This window comes from Cibotium barometz, chromosome 46 (genome assembly GCF_041138505.1).
Source record: "Cibotium barometz isolate CiBa-2024 chromosome 46, ASM4113850v1, whole genome shotgun sequence".
Classification (NCBI taxonomy): Eukaryota; Viridiplantae; Streptophyta; class Polypodiopsida; order Cyatheales; family Cibotiaceae; genus Cibotium; species Cibotium barometz.
The window spans coordinates 38,332,805-38,349,981 of NC_141091.1; the positions used below are offsets into that span (position 1 = coordinate 38,332,805).

Here is a 17,177-nt window from a genome sequence, read left to right on the forward strand (position 1 = left end):
CTGAAAAAATACTCAAAGCAAGCAATATCTAATTATTTAGCCATTTCATTTCATCGTAACATAGCTAAGTCATGAACAGGTTCTGAAGAATGATAACAAAAGGTAGGGAGAGCTGAGATTAATTTATTATTTTTCTTCACTAGATAATAACAACTTACCTATAATCAAGGTTAAATGTGACTAAATAAAAATTTGCTTTGAGACGAGTTGATTAAAGAGCTCATCAACCCGTGGTAACGCATGCTTGTTCATGACTGCAAGTTTTTAAGAGCCCAAAATTCAATACAAAGATGAGTAGACTTACCGTTCTTGTCAAACCATAGTATTGGCTCTGAAAAAACACTCTTACTAGGATGCATATGATCTTTGTCAAACAATTCTGTTTATTGCTGTCATATTTCCTGTAACTATTTGAAGGAAACATGTTAAGGAGCACCAAAATGGGAACTGCTTCCAGGAATTTTATCGAGTGAATGATCCATTGGCCCAACAGTGACAAAGAAAAAAGGGCAGCTCAAGAACCAACAAATCCCCATGCATTTGCAAAGAATGTTAAGCCAAATAATTACCCTTGGACTTTGGCTAGAACTCAGGACTATCCTCGCAGTAAATCATCTAAAAAGTACAGAGGTCTCAGCTTTACACACCCATCATTTGGTTTGTATTGCCATGAATCCTAGACTAGATCAAAATCCCCAATAAGCTTCATCAAGGTATCTTGCTTCAAGTGGAAAGAGCTGGAGCTCCCCCGTCACGTCGTTCCCCCCCCCCCCCTCTCTCTTTTTATTGCCTCAATTCGCTATTACGACCCTGTGTTTTTCTCTGGACAACAAGCAGGTGCGCACGGGCACGGGCACGGGCACGGGCACGGGATGGACAGTGTGAACGGCATCAGCTTGGATATGAAAAGGAAACCCATATGTGGCCAGCCCAAGTGTGAAAGGGACAAAAAGGGATTTTGAGTTTATAAGGTTTTACAACCTTTGATGACTAAAAATATTAATATTTTTGGAAGTATGCGTTTTACTATTTGCTTTTAGTTTTTTTTTTGGAGAAAAGCGAATCGCATGGTTATAAAAGCGAAGGGTGGCGGATTCCGAAGGATGGTGGTGTCGTGTGGTGGCGCATCATCTTGGCGATCTCCCTCTCGCTCTTAGGCGACTTGCAGGACTGCAGGTTAAGAAGCGCAGCAGCCAGGCGGGCTGCATGTGTGGAAACAGTCAGGCGGGAGACTCTCTGCAGCATGGAGCAGGCCACGTGCAGGCGCCAGGCGGGCTACATGTGTGGAAGCAGCCAGGCAGGTGGTTTTTCTGCAGCGTGGAACAGGCCAGCATCGTCATCATCACCTTCGCTCTCCCTTTTCGCAGGCGCGTGGGCTGTTGGAGGAGGCACTGCTGCTCTCAACTGCTGTTGTGGAGGCTTTGTGTAGACTATTGATGCTCCTGCTGCTGTTCGACAGTGCTACTGTTTCAAACCATGGGGGGGGGGGGGGCGGTGGTGGTGGCCCTATTCCCCAAACCTTGTTGGTACAAGAGAATAGAGATAGGATTTTTCTCTCTCTCTCTCTCTCTCTCTCTCTCTCTCTCATCATGAATTGCAACCTCTGTTGAAGAGATTGGGATACAGAGGATCAAGCTACATAAGCACAGGATGATGTTTATGGAAGAGTTGTGTTGTTACTCTTCGTCTTGAACTTATGTGTATTCAGGGATTGCTTGACACGTCCTCTATCTTTCTCTCTCTGTGTTTTGGCAACCGTGCTTGGATGGTATATCTATCATGGAAACAAGACATTGGTTTTCAAGAGGAAACAGGACTTTGGTATCGAGGAAACGGGCCTATGGTTTATGGGATACATGTCTTTGGTTTATCGGATACAGGTCTTTGGTTTCATGTGGAAAGCATGTCTTTGGATTCATGTGAACAGGTTGTAGTCTTCTCGAGGTTACATGCAAGCTGTGACTATAGGGAAGGACATATGGTTTGGTATAGCCCTACTACTGCTGTTAGGGAAAGGGTTTGAGGGATCCATGGTAGAGATGGAGAAGACCTTTTCAAGCAGGGAGGTGTTGTACAGGTGTGCCTTCTCCATGGTATGCTATGCTGTAATAACGAGAGTTCTCTTTTGGAAGTCCTGGGTGAAACTACAAGGGATCCTATTGGTGGAGGATTCTACAAGTTGTACTTTGTACTCAAATTTGATCAAGTAAAGAAATACCGCAAGGGGCGCCCCTGCGTTTTGGGGCCAATCGGTGTCCGTGTACTATTTGCAGGAGCACTCTAGCTCCCCCTGTTTGTTTCATTTTCCAGGTCCCTATGGGTGATGAAGTGTTTTGTGTGCGAGTGTTTGTTTCACCGCCCATCAGATTTTTTGAAGGCCGGTTTCATGGTTCAAGGAGGCGAGCCCATGGTTGTCACATCAAAAGCTTCTACATGAGGAAAGTGAAAAGGAAGTGCAGGAGACAGTGCAGGATTGTGTGTCTTTGCCTATATGAGGTGAAGAGCAAAAGCTAAAGATGAAGCTCAGGAGAAAAGATACCAAGGAAAGGAAGTAGTCAGCCAGGAACAAGAAGCAATTGAAGTGTTATGGTACAAGAGATGGGTTGAAGGCTATGGCTTTTGACACTTTGTCACCAGTGGTATCTTCACAGAGGCTTCATGGGGTTCGAAAGGTAGCTTCTTTCTATGTTTAGCAGTGGTGATCTACTATGCTTCATTAGGGACTTGTGCTTACCACTTAGGTGGAGTGCAAGCAGGTTTTGGGTGCCTGAGGATGTATCAGATGAGGCTCAGATGGAAGCAGAGGGACTTGATGAGGTTCTTATTCCCGAGCAGATACTGGCACATAAGGAAAGAAAGGTATAAGGTTAAGTTTCCCGTCGCTATCTTGTGAAGTTCAAGAACTATTCACCGATGGATGCGAAGAGGATGGAGGAGGGTGACTTAGCAGATTCACCTTAGGTATTGCAGCTTTATCTTGATGCCTTTGAGTTGGGGCCAGCTCTTGTTATGGCTCATTCAGGTTCAGTAGAACTGGGGTCTAGAGCATTGCCTGATGCTCAAGAGGGGGCACCTCCACTCCCTTGTTACAGACAGGCTTAGTTTTCATCTAGAAGTCGCTTGGTGACATCTTTGTATTCACCCGATGGTACTGAGACTGACAGTACATCTGCTTATGGGACTTCTATGATATTGTGTACTAGTCACATGAGATGGTACAGTTGGGTATGGTTCACAGTCGGCCGCACCTTGAACTATAACTGCAACTATGGATAACTCTGTGGAGAGCATAAGTCTTGCGAACAGTCCTAGAGTTGGTTTGGTTCATGGATATATGGATCGAACTCTATTTGTGCATGTATTGATAAACTTTCTGAGGTATTATTGTATTATGGTGCCATTGGATCCTGGTACCCTTGAGAATACATTGGGTAATACTTTGGATTGTGTCGTGTGAGGCATGTATATTGGTATGATACATAAGGTACTTTACTATGTTCATGGTGTACCACCACTAAGTGTGGCTCCTACGGGACGGCCATAAGCAGAGTGGGTAAAGCATCAAGAGGGACATGTGGAAAGTACTTAGTGGATGTATTGTTTGGATGCATTGAGTGCTTTCATATGCTCATGTTGTACCATCAGTTGTGGGTCCTACAGGATGCCCATGGGTGTAAGGCTTGCAAGCAGCCCTGAGACTGTTATTTTGAAGTAGGTAGAGCATCTTGAGGAGCATATTGTTTGCAAATGCATATATGTGTCATGCATATGTGTGTCGTATGTAAAATGATGCATGGTTTTGTTTTTGGCTAACACAGGTTACGTGTTTCCACTTGGTTTTAGACTTTTGCTGCAGGTTCTAAAGGAACAAGCAAGAGTTGTTTATCACTTTGACGTGACGGTGTGGCCTTATTGTCCACGATGATTATTTCATCACCCAGATGCACTTGAGGGCCATTGCTTTTGTCATATGGGGACGCTTTCTTCATTGGATGCTTACTGTGTTATTGAGTGCAATCGAGGACGCTTGCTATTTTTTTTCAAGAGGGGGGTATGTTACGACGCTGTGTTTTTCTCTAGACAACAAGCAGGTGGGCACGGGCACGGGCACGGGATGGACAGTGTGAACGGCATCAGCTTGAATATGAAAAGGAAACCCATATGTGGCCAGCCCAAGTGTGAAAGGGACAAAAAGGGATTTTGAGTTTATAAGGTTTTACAACCTTTGATGACTTAAAATATTAATATTTTTGGAAGCAAGCGTTTTACTATTTGCTTTTAGTTTGTTTTGGAGAAAAGCGAATCGCATGGTTATAAAAGCGAAGTGTGGCGGATTCCGAAGGATGGTGGTGTCGTGTGGTGGCGCATCATCTTGGCGATCTCCCTCTCGCTCTTAAAAACTTGCAAGACTGCAGGTTAAGAAGCGCAGCAGCCAGGCGGGCTGCATGTGTGGAAACAGTCAGGCGGGAGACTCTCTACAGCATGGAGCAGGCCACGTGCGGGCGCCAGGCGGGCTACATGTGTGGAAGCAGCCAGGCGGGGCGATGCCCACAGGTTTGGTGTAGGCGGTGCAGGGGATGGGCGCACAGCTGCAAACCAGCCGGTGCTGGCGGCAGGGCATGGAGCAGGCCACGTGTTGGTGGCGGCTGCATGTGTGGAAGCACGGGTGGTTTTTCTGCAGCGTGGAACAAGCCAACATCGTCATCATCACCTTCGCTCCCCCTTTTTGCATGCGCGTGGGCTGTTGGAGGAGGCGCTGCTGCTCTCGACTGCTATTGTGGAGGCTCTGTGTAGACTATTGATGCTCCTGCTGCTGCTGTTCGACAGTGCTACTGTTTCAAACCATGGGGGGGGGAGAGAGAGAGAGAGAGCGGTGGTGGTGGCCTTATTCCCCAAACCTTTTTGGTACAAGAGAATAGAGATAGGATTTTTCTCTCCCTCTCTCTCTCTCATCATGAATTGCAAGCTCTGTTGAAGAGATTGGGATACAGAGGATCAAGCTACATAAGCACAGGATGATGTTCATGGAAGAGTTGTGTTGTTACTCTTCGTCTTGAACTTATGTGTATTCAGGGATTGCTTGACACATCCTCTATCCTTCTCTCTCTGGGTTTTGGCAACCGTGCTTGGATGGTATATCTCTATCATGGAAACAAGACATTGGTTTTCAAGAGGAAACAGGACTTTGGTATCGAGGAAACAGGCCTATGGTTTATGGGATACATGTCTTTGGTTTATCGGATACAGGTCTTTGGTTTCATGTGGAAAGCATGTCTTTGGATTCATGTGAACAAGTTGTAGTCTTCTCGAGGTTACATGCAAGCTGTGACTATAGGGAAGGACATATGGTTTGGTACAGCCCTACTGCTGTTAGGGAAAGGGTTTGAGGGATCCATGGTAGAGATGGACTGTAATAACGAGAGTTCTCTTTTGGAAGTCCTGGGTGAAACTATAAGGGATCCTATTGGTGGAGGATTCTACAAGTTGTACTTTGTACTCAAATTTGATCAAGTAAAGAAATACCGCAAGGAGCGCCCCTGCGTTTTGGGGCCAATCGGTGTCCGTGTACTATTTGCAGGAGCACTCTAGCTCCCCCTGTTTGTTTCCTTTTCCAGGTCCCCATGGGTGATGAAGTGTTTTGTGTGCGAGTGTTTGTTTCACCGCCCGTCAGATTTTCTGAAGGTCGGTTTCATTCGCCCTCCAGCCAGGCGCATGGAGTTCGCCTCAGCCCCCAGCCAATCCCCTCACTGCCTTCACCATTTTCCAACCTTCTGCCTTTCCCTTCCAACCAGCTCTCTTCATGCCCCTGCCGTTGCTTCTCCATCTCCTTCCCGATTTCGGCCATGTCTCCGAGGCTCAAACTCCGCCTCCACCTTCCTTCCCTCGTCGTCTCTCTTTCGGCGCACCTCTTGCCGTCCTGTTGCTCCCTCCCCCCGCCCATCACCGCTTCATTATCTGCCTGCGCTCCAGTTGAATTTCATGCCTAGAGAGGATTAGGGTGTGTAGAAGATCAACATTTTGACGTGAGGAGAATGCAAGAAAAGTGATAGGGCTAATGACGAAACTTGGCATAATGACAATCTAAGAGATTTAGCAAAAACCTCATGTATGATTCCATTAGATAGAGGCCTTTATATAGGCTTGAATGCATTAGCCACTAATTGTGACTCAAACTTGATCAAGCCACCCCTTAATCATGCCTAAATTTGAGAACCACCTCCCTTGAAGTGAGCACCCACTTGGGGCCTCTTCTCACCTATGTGATGAATGAATCTATCTCCTAGCCTAATGGAATGATGGCTAGGACTCTCTCATCTCTTCCAAGCCAAAGAGTTTTCTCTTCTCCTTCCACCCCGGGACACTTCATACAAGCTTTTCCCGACACAGAAGCCTTACTCACACAACTTACAAACACTCAGGCCTGGATTTACTGCCAAGGGAATTCGACCACGGCCACACTGCCTCTGGAATTACAACCTTGCGTCTGACGACCAAGCCCTTTCAACCACAAACATCTCAACACTTCTCTGCACTGCCCGGTGTCGTAGGCGAGCCCCACTTGTCTCCAGCCCACGCAAACCAGGGACCCTGCTCCCTCTTCTCTTTGCACTCCTTTGCACCTACAGCTGTGCCAACCACACCAGAAAGAACCCGGCCACTCTCTCTCTTCAGAGGGCGCCCCACCAGCAACCCTCAACTCCTCTGTAGCCCATCACTTGTGTGTGTGTCGCCAGCAGCAGCTACTCCAACACCTCTCTCTTCACAAGTCACCAGCCACCTGGCTCTGTACAGCTTCCACGTCAAGCTTGTCTCACATCCAGTCCCTGCTCTTCGCTTGTCCACACCTCTGTCTCCTAGGCGACCTCCTCTGCAGTCGCCAGCCAGGCTACGATCATCAGCCCCGCACGCTCACATGCCAGCCCATCACTTCTGGTTGCAGCCCTCCGGCTCCTCTTCGCCAGCTGCTCTGCGCCTTCTTACACGTTGGCACCACAGTCCTTGCCTGCTTCACGTTTCAGCCACCGCTACACATCCAAAACCCAAACCCTCCAAAACACCAGCTTCAAAGGCTCTTCAGACCCATCGCCAGCCTGTCAGCTACGCCAACCTGTCAGCCGTCTTGCGGCCCATCCAAAAAACAACGTAACACAACTCCTTTTTGACCAGAGGCGGCCACCTTCTCAACGTCCTTTGCTTCAGCTCCTCTGGCGGGCCCCTTGCGCTTGCAGCTGCATTACCACTTCAAAGGCGGCCTTCCCTCTTGTGTGCCTGCGGCTACGCCCGAGCTGCTCTCACCCTTGCGCCTCCGCACTAGCTTCAAAGGCGGCAGCTCCCTTCGCATTTTTCTCTGCAGAATGACCAGGGCGCCAGAAAGCACAAGGCGGCTACACACACCTTAAAGACAGCTCAAACCACGATTCGCCAACCTTCCAGAGGCTCCCGCTGGCAGCTATGTTGGCAAATAAGCAAGCGGCCAAGTGGCTTTTCTTCTAGCTAGCCACGTTGATATTTATTATTTTTTTATTTTGTTTAAAGCCTAATGGATGGCCACCATCACATTCCTTTTCACACCATGCTTTTGTGTCATCTCCTTCTTACTATCCACATGTAGCCACTCTCTCTCTTCCATTTCACCATATACAAGGTAACATTGGTCCTTTCAATGATTAATTGCCCTCCATGCCTCCATACACCTTCAAACACAACCCACGAGTGCCCACTTATACTTGGGACGCGCACACAAACAAAGCCATCGAGGAGCTGATATCATCCCAGCAAACCACACTCCAGACAAGCCTGTACAAGCCTACAGCCAAACCGTCCACCCTGTACATCTGCCAAGGCATTCCAGGGCCAAGCTCTTCACCTGCCATGCATTCCATATGTACACAAGCCCAAAACACCTCTCAGAAAAACGCCTGACATACTTTGCCAACCCCCCCATCTGCTAGAGCATTTATGCTCAGCAGCAAAAAGATAAAGTCCAATAGCTATCCACCAGGATCAAAAGGAAACATCTGTAACTCACCATCCCATTTCCCAACATTTGTGAAAACCAATGGCTGCATCACTACATACCAAACATCAACCATATGTGCCGCAAAATCATTTCCATCCATCATCTGATCAGCATTCACCGACTCTGACCACACAGCATCACTCTCTTTCCTTCGTTCTTCACTCACAACAAACCTCCTCATCTTCAAAGAGGAGAAGATGCTGTTGTTTAGATGAAGCTTTGTGTGAAGTGGGGACGGATGAGGTCCATTTTGATGAGGAACGGAGTGCATCTAAGGATGTGCTGAATATGGATGTTGCAGATGATGCCAATCCAAGTGTGGAGTTGGATTTTGAGTGTGTGCCTGAGGGAATAGGTGGTTTGTTTGATGGTAAGGAGCTTGACAGCTACTTTGTGGAGTCCATGAGTGAGGGGGTGACTGCAAGTAGTGGGCCGGAGGAGCCTAAAGAGACTGTGCAGGTCATGACGCCCGAAGAGATGGATTGTCAAAAGTCAGTGTCAGAGACGACCTCCAAGGTGACAAACCCTAGTCCTGTTAAGGTTGAGGAAGTGAGTGTTGAGTGTGTGCAACTGCATGTGGCGGGACACTGCAACGAGTGTGAGGAGAGTGAAGTTGGTAGGAATATTGAAGAGCTGGACACTGAATTGGAAGCGCTCTTGGATGAAGCAGCCATGGGGTTTTTGGTGTGTGGTGATGAAGTGCCAGTGCTTGTTCCTTCTTGTTATGGTGGAGATCAATTGGGAATTCCCCTAGTAGATGGGTGTCAGCTTGATAAGTGTGAAGATGGGAGTTTGATTAATAATCATGCAGAGTTTGATGCTATCTTGGATGGTGTACTCGAGGACTTTGTATGCTTAGGGGACTTGGAAACTAAGCAAGTGAGTGAGTGTTCTGGGAGTTTAAAGGTTTGTGAAACTATAGAAGAATTAGCTTGTGAGTTTGGAGTCCTTTGTACGGAGGATGCTAAGAAAGAAATTATCAATGGTGGGGCATCAGGTGTTCAAGTTCCTAAGGAGGTTGAGCTGTTGAAGGGCTTTCGAGATATTGACGGCAAGGTGGAGCCAGACAACTCCCTTGTGAATGAGAGTGTGTTTGATGTGCGGGAAGAATACGCAAGCACAGTGGTGGACGGGATGTCTGCAAAGACTTTGGACCAAGCATATGTAGAGATGGATTCACGTTTGCGTGATGAATGCCACTATAAGTGTGAAGGGCAGGTTCCAGATGGGTTTCCAATGTTTTTGAAAGAGGTGTCTGGTGAGCCTGTGAATGTGGATAGCAATCTTGGACAAATGGTCCCCTCTAAAGATATGCAGCAGCAGTAGTGGAAAGTAGATGGGAGTAAGCAGTTTGATGGTGACAATGCATGGTGTGTGGGAATTGATGATCATAGATTTGCAGTCTATGCATTGGGTCACCTGGCTTTTACGGGAGCAATTCTTATGCGGGCCTTGTTTATTACACTTATGCGTGGAGTAGCAATAAGGTTTAATTGGGATCCAGGTGGTAGAGTTGTTTGACAGCTACTTGAAGTGTTGTACATAGTGTTGTACATATGGTGTGGTTTGTGCATGGTTCGCAACCATTTTTTTAGGGTTTTAATGGTGATTGTACAAGATACAGTGTTAGAGGATATGATTTCCATTGAAGGGCAGCCTTTTGTGGACATGGACTTTGGTCTTAAGATGTTTTCTGCTGAGCATGAATGCTCTAGCAGGCTGGGGGGTTGGCAAAGTATGTCAGGCAAAAATCTGAAAGTTGTTTTGGGCTTGTGTACATATGGAATGCATGGTGTGTGAATAAGCTTTGCCCTGAATGCCCTGGCAAATGTACAGACTGAATGGCTTTGCAGTGAGCTGATACACGTGTTGTTTTTTTTTGGGAGCAGATGCTGGAGATTTGGAAGTTTTTTATTGCAGCAGCATGAATGTGGAGATGGCCGGCAGCTCTTGTTTTGGAAGGTCGTGGGTGCCGCACGTGAATCTGAAGCACATGGTGGTGTACAGGGTATTGTGGCCATTATTGAGGCTTAAGAAAAAATAAAATAAATATAACCATCGATGCGGCCAACTTGTGAAGGGTCCACGTGGAGGCAAGCTTTGTTGCCAACGCAGCTGCCAGCGTGAACATCTCGAAGGTTGGCGAGTCGGTTTAGGAAGATGGCCACCTCGTAGATGAAGAGATTGCCTGGCGGGTATTGTAGCAGCTACAGAGGCGAGGAAAGTGTTGCCGCCTGAAGGAAGGCTGTCGGGTACGCGTGCAGTCGCTCGGGGGTGATTCTGTAGAGAGACAGTGCAAGGGAGTGGCTGCCGTGTGATGTACCGGTGTGGCTCTGGAGTGATCGTGCAGAGCGCAAGGAAGGTAGAGTTGCGGCCGGGTAGATGAGAAGGCGCTGGTGATTCTGAGGAGCTAGACGTGAAGCCGTGGCTACTGGCGACACACAAAGGCCCGCTGCGGAGCTGATACGAGCAGGAGACTCCGTGTGTGACCGTCTGAGGAGAGAGCGACGGGCTGGGTTGTTTGAGGTGGCAGGTTGTTGCCGCCTTGTGAAAAGGGAGACCGCTCTGGTGGTTCTGCAAACAGAGCGAAGAGAATGGGGTAGCCGCCTTGGAGAGGAGATGCTTCTCTGGCGATGACAGGGCAGGCCTTGTGAGAGGAGAGCTGCAGCGCAGCAGAGCAAGAGAATAGCGTGTACAGTGGCTGGCGGTGACTGGACAGTGAAGACTGTGGCTGCAGGCACTGTAGAGAGGGTTGCTTTGGCTGGCGAGTCGGGCTGGTATGGTTGCCGCCATGTGGAAGAGGCGGCCTCTCTTGTGAGCGTACAGTAAAGGAAAGAGAAGAGGCTTCTTTGGCAAGAGTGGCTGTTGCGGAGCAGTGAGATGGGTTGAGGGTCATGGTTACCGCCTTGGGATGCTTACAAGGAAATGAAGCTGGCGAGAGACAGGGATGGTACAACTGCTGTTGACCGGCGACCGACAGAGGAGAAGGGCTGGACTACATTGAGAAAAGAGTATGGGCAAGGTTGGTTTAACCTCAGGGAAATGATCTAGTGCTGATAGTGTTATACATATATATTTTTGTTTGAGTGCAGTTTGTCCTAGTCAGGAACTTGGAGAATAGTCCATTACTGTCATGTATCTAGTGCTGGAATTAGGTCCAGATATCCATACTGATTTTCACCATTGTAAACTGAAGGTCTTGAGTTCGATCCTCAGTGGGGGCACCAGAAAGCGTGTGAGGTGAAAACAAGAAAAAAGAACCACGCCTCTATAGCCCTTCACCTCCCAACTTCGGAAATACTAACACAACGGGGGCACCACCAGCCACCGGCTGGAACACTTCTCACTATTCACCATCCACCCGCACCAGACAGACAGCACAAAACAGGACATATATTTCAGTACAGATCCTCATCTCTACATAGTTGGATATCCAAGATATCCTCAGAACCGTCCTCTTCTAATACCCACTCACAGTCTGCCCACTCCCCTTCTTCTATATGAATCACCACTGACCAATAACCTGTATCACTATCGAAAAATACAACTTCAAACATAGTGGGATCTTCAAAGTACAATTCATGGATATCTGGGCCTAATTCCAGCACTAGATACATGACAGTAATGGACTATTCTCCAAGTTCCTGACTAGAACAAACTGCACTCAAACAAAAATATATATGTATAACACTATCAGCACTAGATCATTTCCCTGAGGTTAAACCACCCTTGCCCATACTCTTTCTCATTGTAGTCCAGCCCTTCTCCTCTGTCGGTCGCCGGTCAACAGCAGTTGTACCATCCCTGTCTCTCGCCAGCTTCATTTCCTTGCGGTAACCATGACCCTCAACCCATCTCACTGCTCCGCAACAGCCACTCTTGCCAAAGAAGCCTCTTCTCTTTCCTTTACTGTACGCTCACAAGAGAGGTCGCCTCTTCCACATGGCGGCAACCATACCAGCCCGACTCGCCAGCCAAAGCAACCCTCTCTATAGTGCCTGCAGCCACAGTCTTCGCTGTCCAGTCACCGCCAGCCACTGTACACGACGCTATTCCCTTGCTCTGCTGCGCTGCAGCTCTCCTCTCACAAGGCCTGCCCTGTCATCGCCAGAGAAGCATCTGCTCTCCAAGGCGGCTACCCCATTCTCTTCGCTCTGTCTGCAGAACCACCAGAGCGGTCTCCCTTTTCACAAGGCGGCAACAACCTGCCACCTCAAACAACCCAGCCCGTCGCTCTCTCCTCAGACGGTCACACACGGAGTCTCCTACTCGTATCAGCTCCGCAACGGGCCTTTGTGTGTCGCCAGCAGCCATGCCTTCACGTCTAGCTCCTCAGAATCACCAGCGCCTTCTCATCTACCCGGCCGCAACTCTACCTTCCTTGCGCTCTGCACGATCACTCCAGAGCCACACCGGTACATCACACGGCGGCCACTCCCTTGCACTGTCTCTCTGCAGAATCACCCCCGAGCGACTGCATGCTTACCCGACAGCCTTCCTTCAGGCGGCAACACTTTCCTCGCCTCTGTAGCTGCTACAATACCCGCCAGGCAATCTCTTCATCTACGAGGCGGCCATCTGCCTAAACCGACTCGCCAACCTTCCAGATGTTCACGCTGGCAGCTGCGTTGGCAACAAAGCTTGCCTACACGTGGACCCTTCACAAGTTGGCCACATCGATGGTTATATTTATTTTATTTTTTCTTAAGCCTCAATAATGGCCACAATACCCTGTACACCACCATGTGCTTCAAATTCACGTGCGGCACCCACGACCTTCCAAAACAAGAGCTGCCGGCCATCTCCACATTCATGCTGCTGCAATAAAAAACTTCCAAATCTCCAGCATCTGCTCCCAAAAAAAAAACAACACGTGTATCAGCTCACTGCAAAGCCATTCAGTCTGTACATTTGCTAGGGCATTCAGGGCAAAGCTTATTCACACACCATGCATTCCATATGTACACAAGCCCAAAACAACTTTCAGATTTTTGCCTGACATGTGCGTGATGCCGTCTACTCCAACGTTTGGAAAGAAATTATGAGGAGAGTCCTATAATTGAAGCATCAACGATGAATGCCAATCCTTGAAAGTGCAAATGAAGAAGCTTTTCATGAGGATTCACCTAGACCAGGTGTTGAGGAAGAACTCAAGTGAGGAAGTATAATATTGAAGATGGTCATTTACTCTATAAAGACATCCCTAAGGATCATGACATCAAGCAACAAATTCTTTTGAGTGTCATAATAGTCCCAATAATGCCCAACACCTGCTCTTGAACCTACACCTTCTCCAACGAGTCTTCAAAAGATTCAATGCCATGGCAAGGTCATCCTCCTAGTATCCACTATGCTCCTTAGGCAAACTATTATCCACGAGTACATACACGTGCATATCCACCACATTAAGCTCATCAATTCCTGCCAAAACTTCAGAGCAAGCAAGTTCATGTGCTCTTGAGCTTCAATGAGCACAAATGTGATTGGCATGGACCCATGGCTACCTCAAGCAAACCCCATCCCTGCTACGATTTGCAAGCCTCTGACACGAGCTACAACCTCCCCACCCTCAATATCCCACACAAGCATCCTCGCTAAGCTCAGGTACATGCACTTCCTCCCTTGTCATCATCGGTTCAACATTACGAGTCTTCATACCTAGATCTGCCTACTTTTTGGTTTCACCTTTGATCTTCTATTCATGGAAACACTGGATATCTCTTCATATAATCCAACCATACAAAAGATGGACAAAAAGCACATAAAATACCTAAGCTCAAATCCCTGTCACTTCATCTGATTATCGTGGATATTATCATGATGCAAGCATTCTTAGAAGTGCAGAGATCCTTCTAGCCAACACTCAATACATGAACCATTCCTTAATGTTGCATGTTCATACCACTTGACAAATTGAACAACATCACCTTGACCACTTAAAGTCATCTCATAATCACAAGACGATATCTTCACAAACCACTGAGATAGCCACTAGAAAAATTGGAATACCTTGACAAACACCAAGAGCCAAACCACAAACTGGCAATGCTACCAAAAAATGTGAGCGAACTGATGATTTCACGAAGACACCCACTCACGTATGCCAAACTGCTGAGCCGTCTTGTGTGCATTTGTAACTCTGTATGGCCTTGCATGATCCCGCTTTCTAGGAAAATCACATGCTTTTGGGCAAGTGCCTTGCCCTTTTTGTGCTTTTCCTTGTGGCATACGGATTCACCAAAAATCCTTTCTTCTTCTTCTTCTTCTTCCTCTTCTCTTGAAGATTGAAGAAAACAAAAAGAGGAGACCCCTTTATCCTCTTATTAGAAAAGAGGCAGGAAAACAATATGTTTGTAGTTATATTTATTCTGAGCAAGCACCACCTCTTAGTCTCCACAAGACCCCCCCGCCGCACAAGCCACAAGCCCCTGGTATGAAGTATGAAAGTCCCAATTCAAGACAAGGATGAGTGCAACAGAGATTCAAACTCGCAACCTCCACCACTCAATCCAAGCTCTAGCTACTAGGATAAGCACCCTTTGATGCCTCTAGGTCGAGTCAACACTTTAGGAACAAGACCTGCAGCCACTTCCAGCCCACCAATGCCCTACACTCTTCTCCTCACCCTGTGTGCCGTCGTCTTTGAGGTGTTGCTGCCACCGCTGTAGATCTTCGCCATTGCTGCTGCGTTACTTTGCCCCCACAACCACACCAAGGCCCCAAGCTAGAGTTTATAAACTTGACCCTAGTCAAGCAAGCTTTACATAGGTTTTATGCATGAAAACTCGTCACTTTTCCAAGCATGCATACCTAAAGAAACAAAACCATATGTCCAATCATCAGCACATCTTAAAAGCCCTCCTTTATATAGGATTAAAACAACTTGCTTTTCTCCGCAAGGAAAAACAGTTACCATGCTTTCTCTAAAAAGCAACTAGTACTGTATACTATGGCCAAATCAGAATTAACTGAGACCCCTTAGTACCGTGATTAAAGCTTACTTTATACACACTCGGGATTCTAACACCAGAAGCCAACAGTTGAGACCCACGCTTGGCTTTGGACAACTTGGTATGTCCCATACATGCTTTGACAAAATGCTTGACATAAAAATTGGATCACAACACAAATCTGAATTCCCATGCCACAGAATCTATTTGTTCACTGTGCATTCACAACAGGAGCGATCAAGGTCCCAAAAATGGCAATAAGGATGTGTATGGGCTATCTCCTGCCCATGCAACCGGCGGGGGCTTGGACAGAGGTCCTCTTGTCCATCAGCTATGGGCGGGAGGATTGCCTCATTCACAGGCTTGCATCAAGTCTATCAAGCCCCAAAATAATCTCAGATTGTATTAAAGTGGGGAAAAACATGTACAAAGAGAACACAAAAGGTCCTGAAAAGAAATAACAAGCATATCATAATATAAGGCAAACACAAATGCATTTTATAAGAGCTAGCAGACCTATGAAAGGAAAAGTATGGTTGGATGCAAACAGGTCAATGTACTCCATGAAAGTTTAAGATTTGAGCATCCAGCACGCACACGTGCTACCACCTTGTCATGATTTCCAATCCTTGCTAGGACAACAATACTAAATCTACAAAGAAAACATACACAACCACATGATAAAGAATATAGGAGTCTGTGACAGCAACAAAATTGTAAGCCAGTAAAATACCTTGCTCTTCTGTATCTACTACTCCTCCAAAGAGGATGGCTCGTTTCTTATGAGTACACATGGAGAATCCTGCCCGCGGACCTGGAGGCATACCTGACTTTTTTACCTGTTCCAAATTACAGCAGGATACAATCTCAGTCCTACCCTTAATTATTTGATACCTTTTTTCCAAGGAAGTCTCTTCAAGTTGGTCTAGTCACACAAGCCAAGAACCTACAGCTAATGCATATATCCAAGAACCTGTAACTAATGTACCTTCATAAGATTGGAATATATCCAAGATTACAAACACACAATTGCAAAGAAACTTTTTTCAACAAACTAGAACAAAACAAAGAATACATGAGAATGAGGACAAAAAGAAAAAGTGAAACTTACTATATATAAAAAATTGCCACCAAGAACAATATCCTTCTATTGGAAGGGCCTGCCCCCTGACTGAGGGCCTGGCTGTGGTGCCGAAGAGGCATGAAAATCGAATCATGCATGGACAAATGTGTGGCAAGCAACCCGGATCTTTCTTGTTGTGACCCATCCAAAGGATAGTGCCCTCCAAGAAAGTCCAATCCACTGTATCAAAGGCTTTCTCGAAGTCTAGGAAAAGAACTGCCATATCCTCCTGGTGAAGACAAGCAGTGGTTGTTGCCTACCAGAAGGTAAAGATGTTATCCAGGATGCCCCTATCCTGGATGAAGCCAGTTCAGGTCAGGGAGATGAGGCTGAAGGCAACGACTGATGGCTTTGGCAAGGATTTTATAAGTGCTTCAAGGAAGGTGATGGGACGCCACTGCGAAATCTCCAGACAATCACCCTCCACCCATGGGCTGTCTGCAGACACTGAAGGAAGGCTAAGCTCCTGCAAGGGCTCCTCTCCTACTCTCGGAAGGAAATGAGTCTGTCCTAAGCAGAGCTCTGACAGAAAACAGCTGATCTCCTGAGTCCCAAGTCTAAATCCACTGCCGTCGAACCCTGCCTGAAAGGTAAAGCCTCTCAAATCTTCTCTATCCTCCTTCAAATCTCCGCATCCTGAAGCAAGCTCTCTGGGATGCGAACACTGTGCTATCGCTCTCGTCCCCATTGGTCCTCCTGAAGGAAGATACCTAGGGCATGATCTGATAACATGGTGCTAGCTAAAATACCAATCATAACCCCTCTTCTGCAAGCCCACTCATCCACATAGAACCTGTCAATGTGGGAGAGGTTTGGTCCATGCATCCTCCTATCAGATCTGGAAAAACAAAGCCCTCCGGTGTGCGGCCAAACTCTGACTGATGCCAAGGATACTGACCCCTCATGGAAAGAACTAACTCCTCCCAGGCCGAGTACGCGGCTCCCGAAATGGTGTCCAGTCCACCTCCCTACCTGTCAGCTGGGTCCTCCAACATGTTGAAGTACCCTCCCGAGCACCAGTCTGCCTGGGAAATGCCTGGCTCACCTGCGTTCAGAAGTCCATTTGCCCTGCCACTCAGTTGGG

The 17,177-nt window shown here is 47.2% G+C and overlaps 1 protein-coding gene across 2 annotated transcripts in view; it reads right to left on the reverse strand.

Moving 5' to 3' along the window:
* Window positions 1–17,177, reverse strand: part of LOC147612193 (Galactose oxidase/kelch repeat superfamily protein) — a 107,115-nt gene that overhangs the window by 35,652 nt on the left and 54,286 nt on the right. For both annotated transcript variants that reach the window (XM_086784083.1, XM_086784082.1), the window contains one exon: window positions 15,704–15,809. In XM_086784083.1, the coding sequence (XP_086640209.1) occupies window positions 15,704–15,809 (106 nt within the window). The remainder of the gene's footprint in view (window positions 1–15,703; window positions 15,810–17,177) is intronic.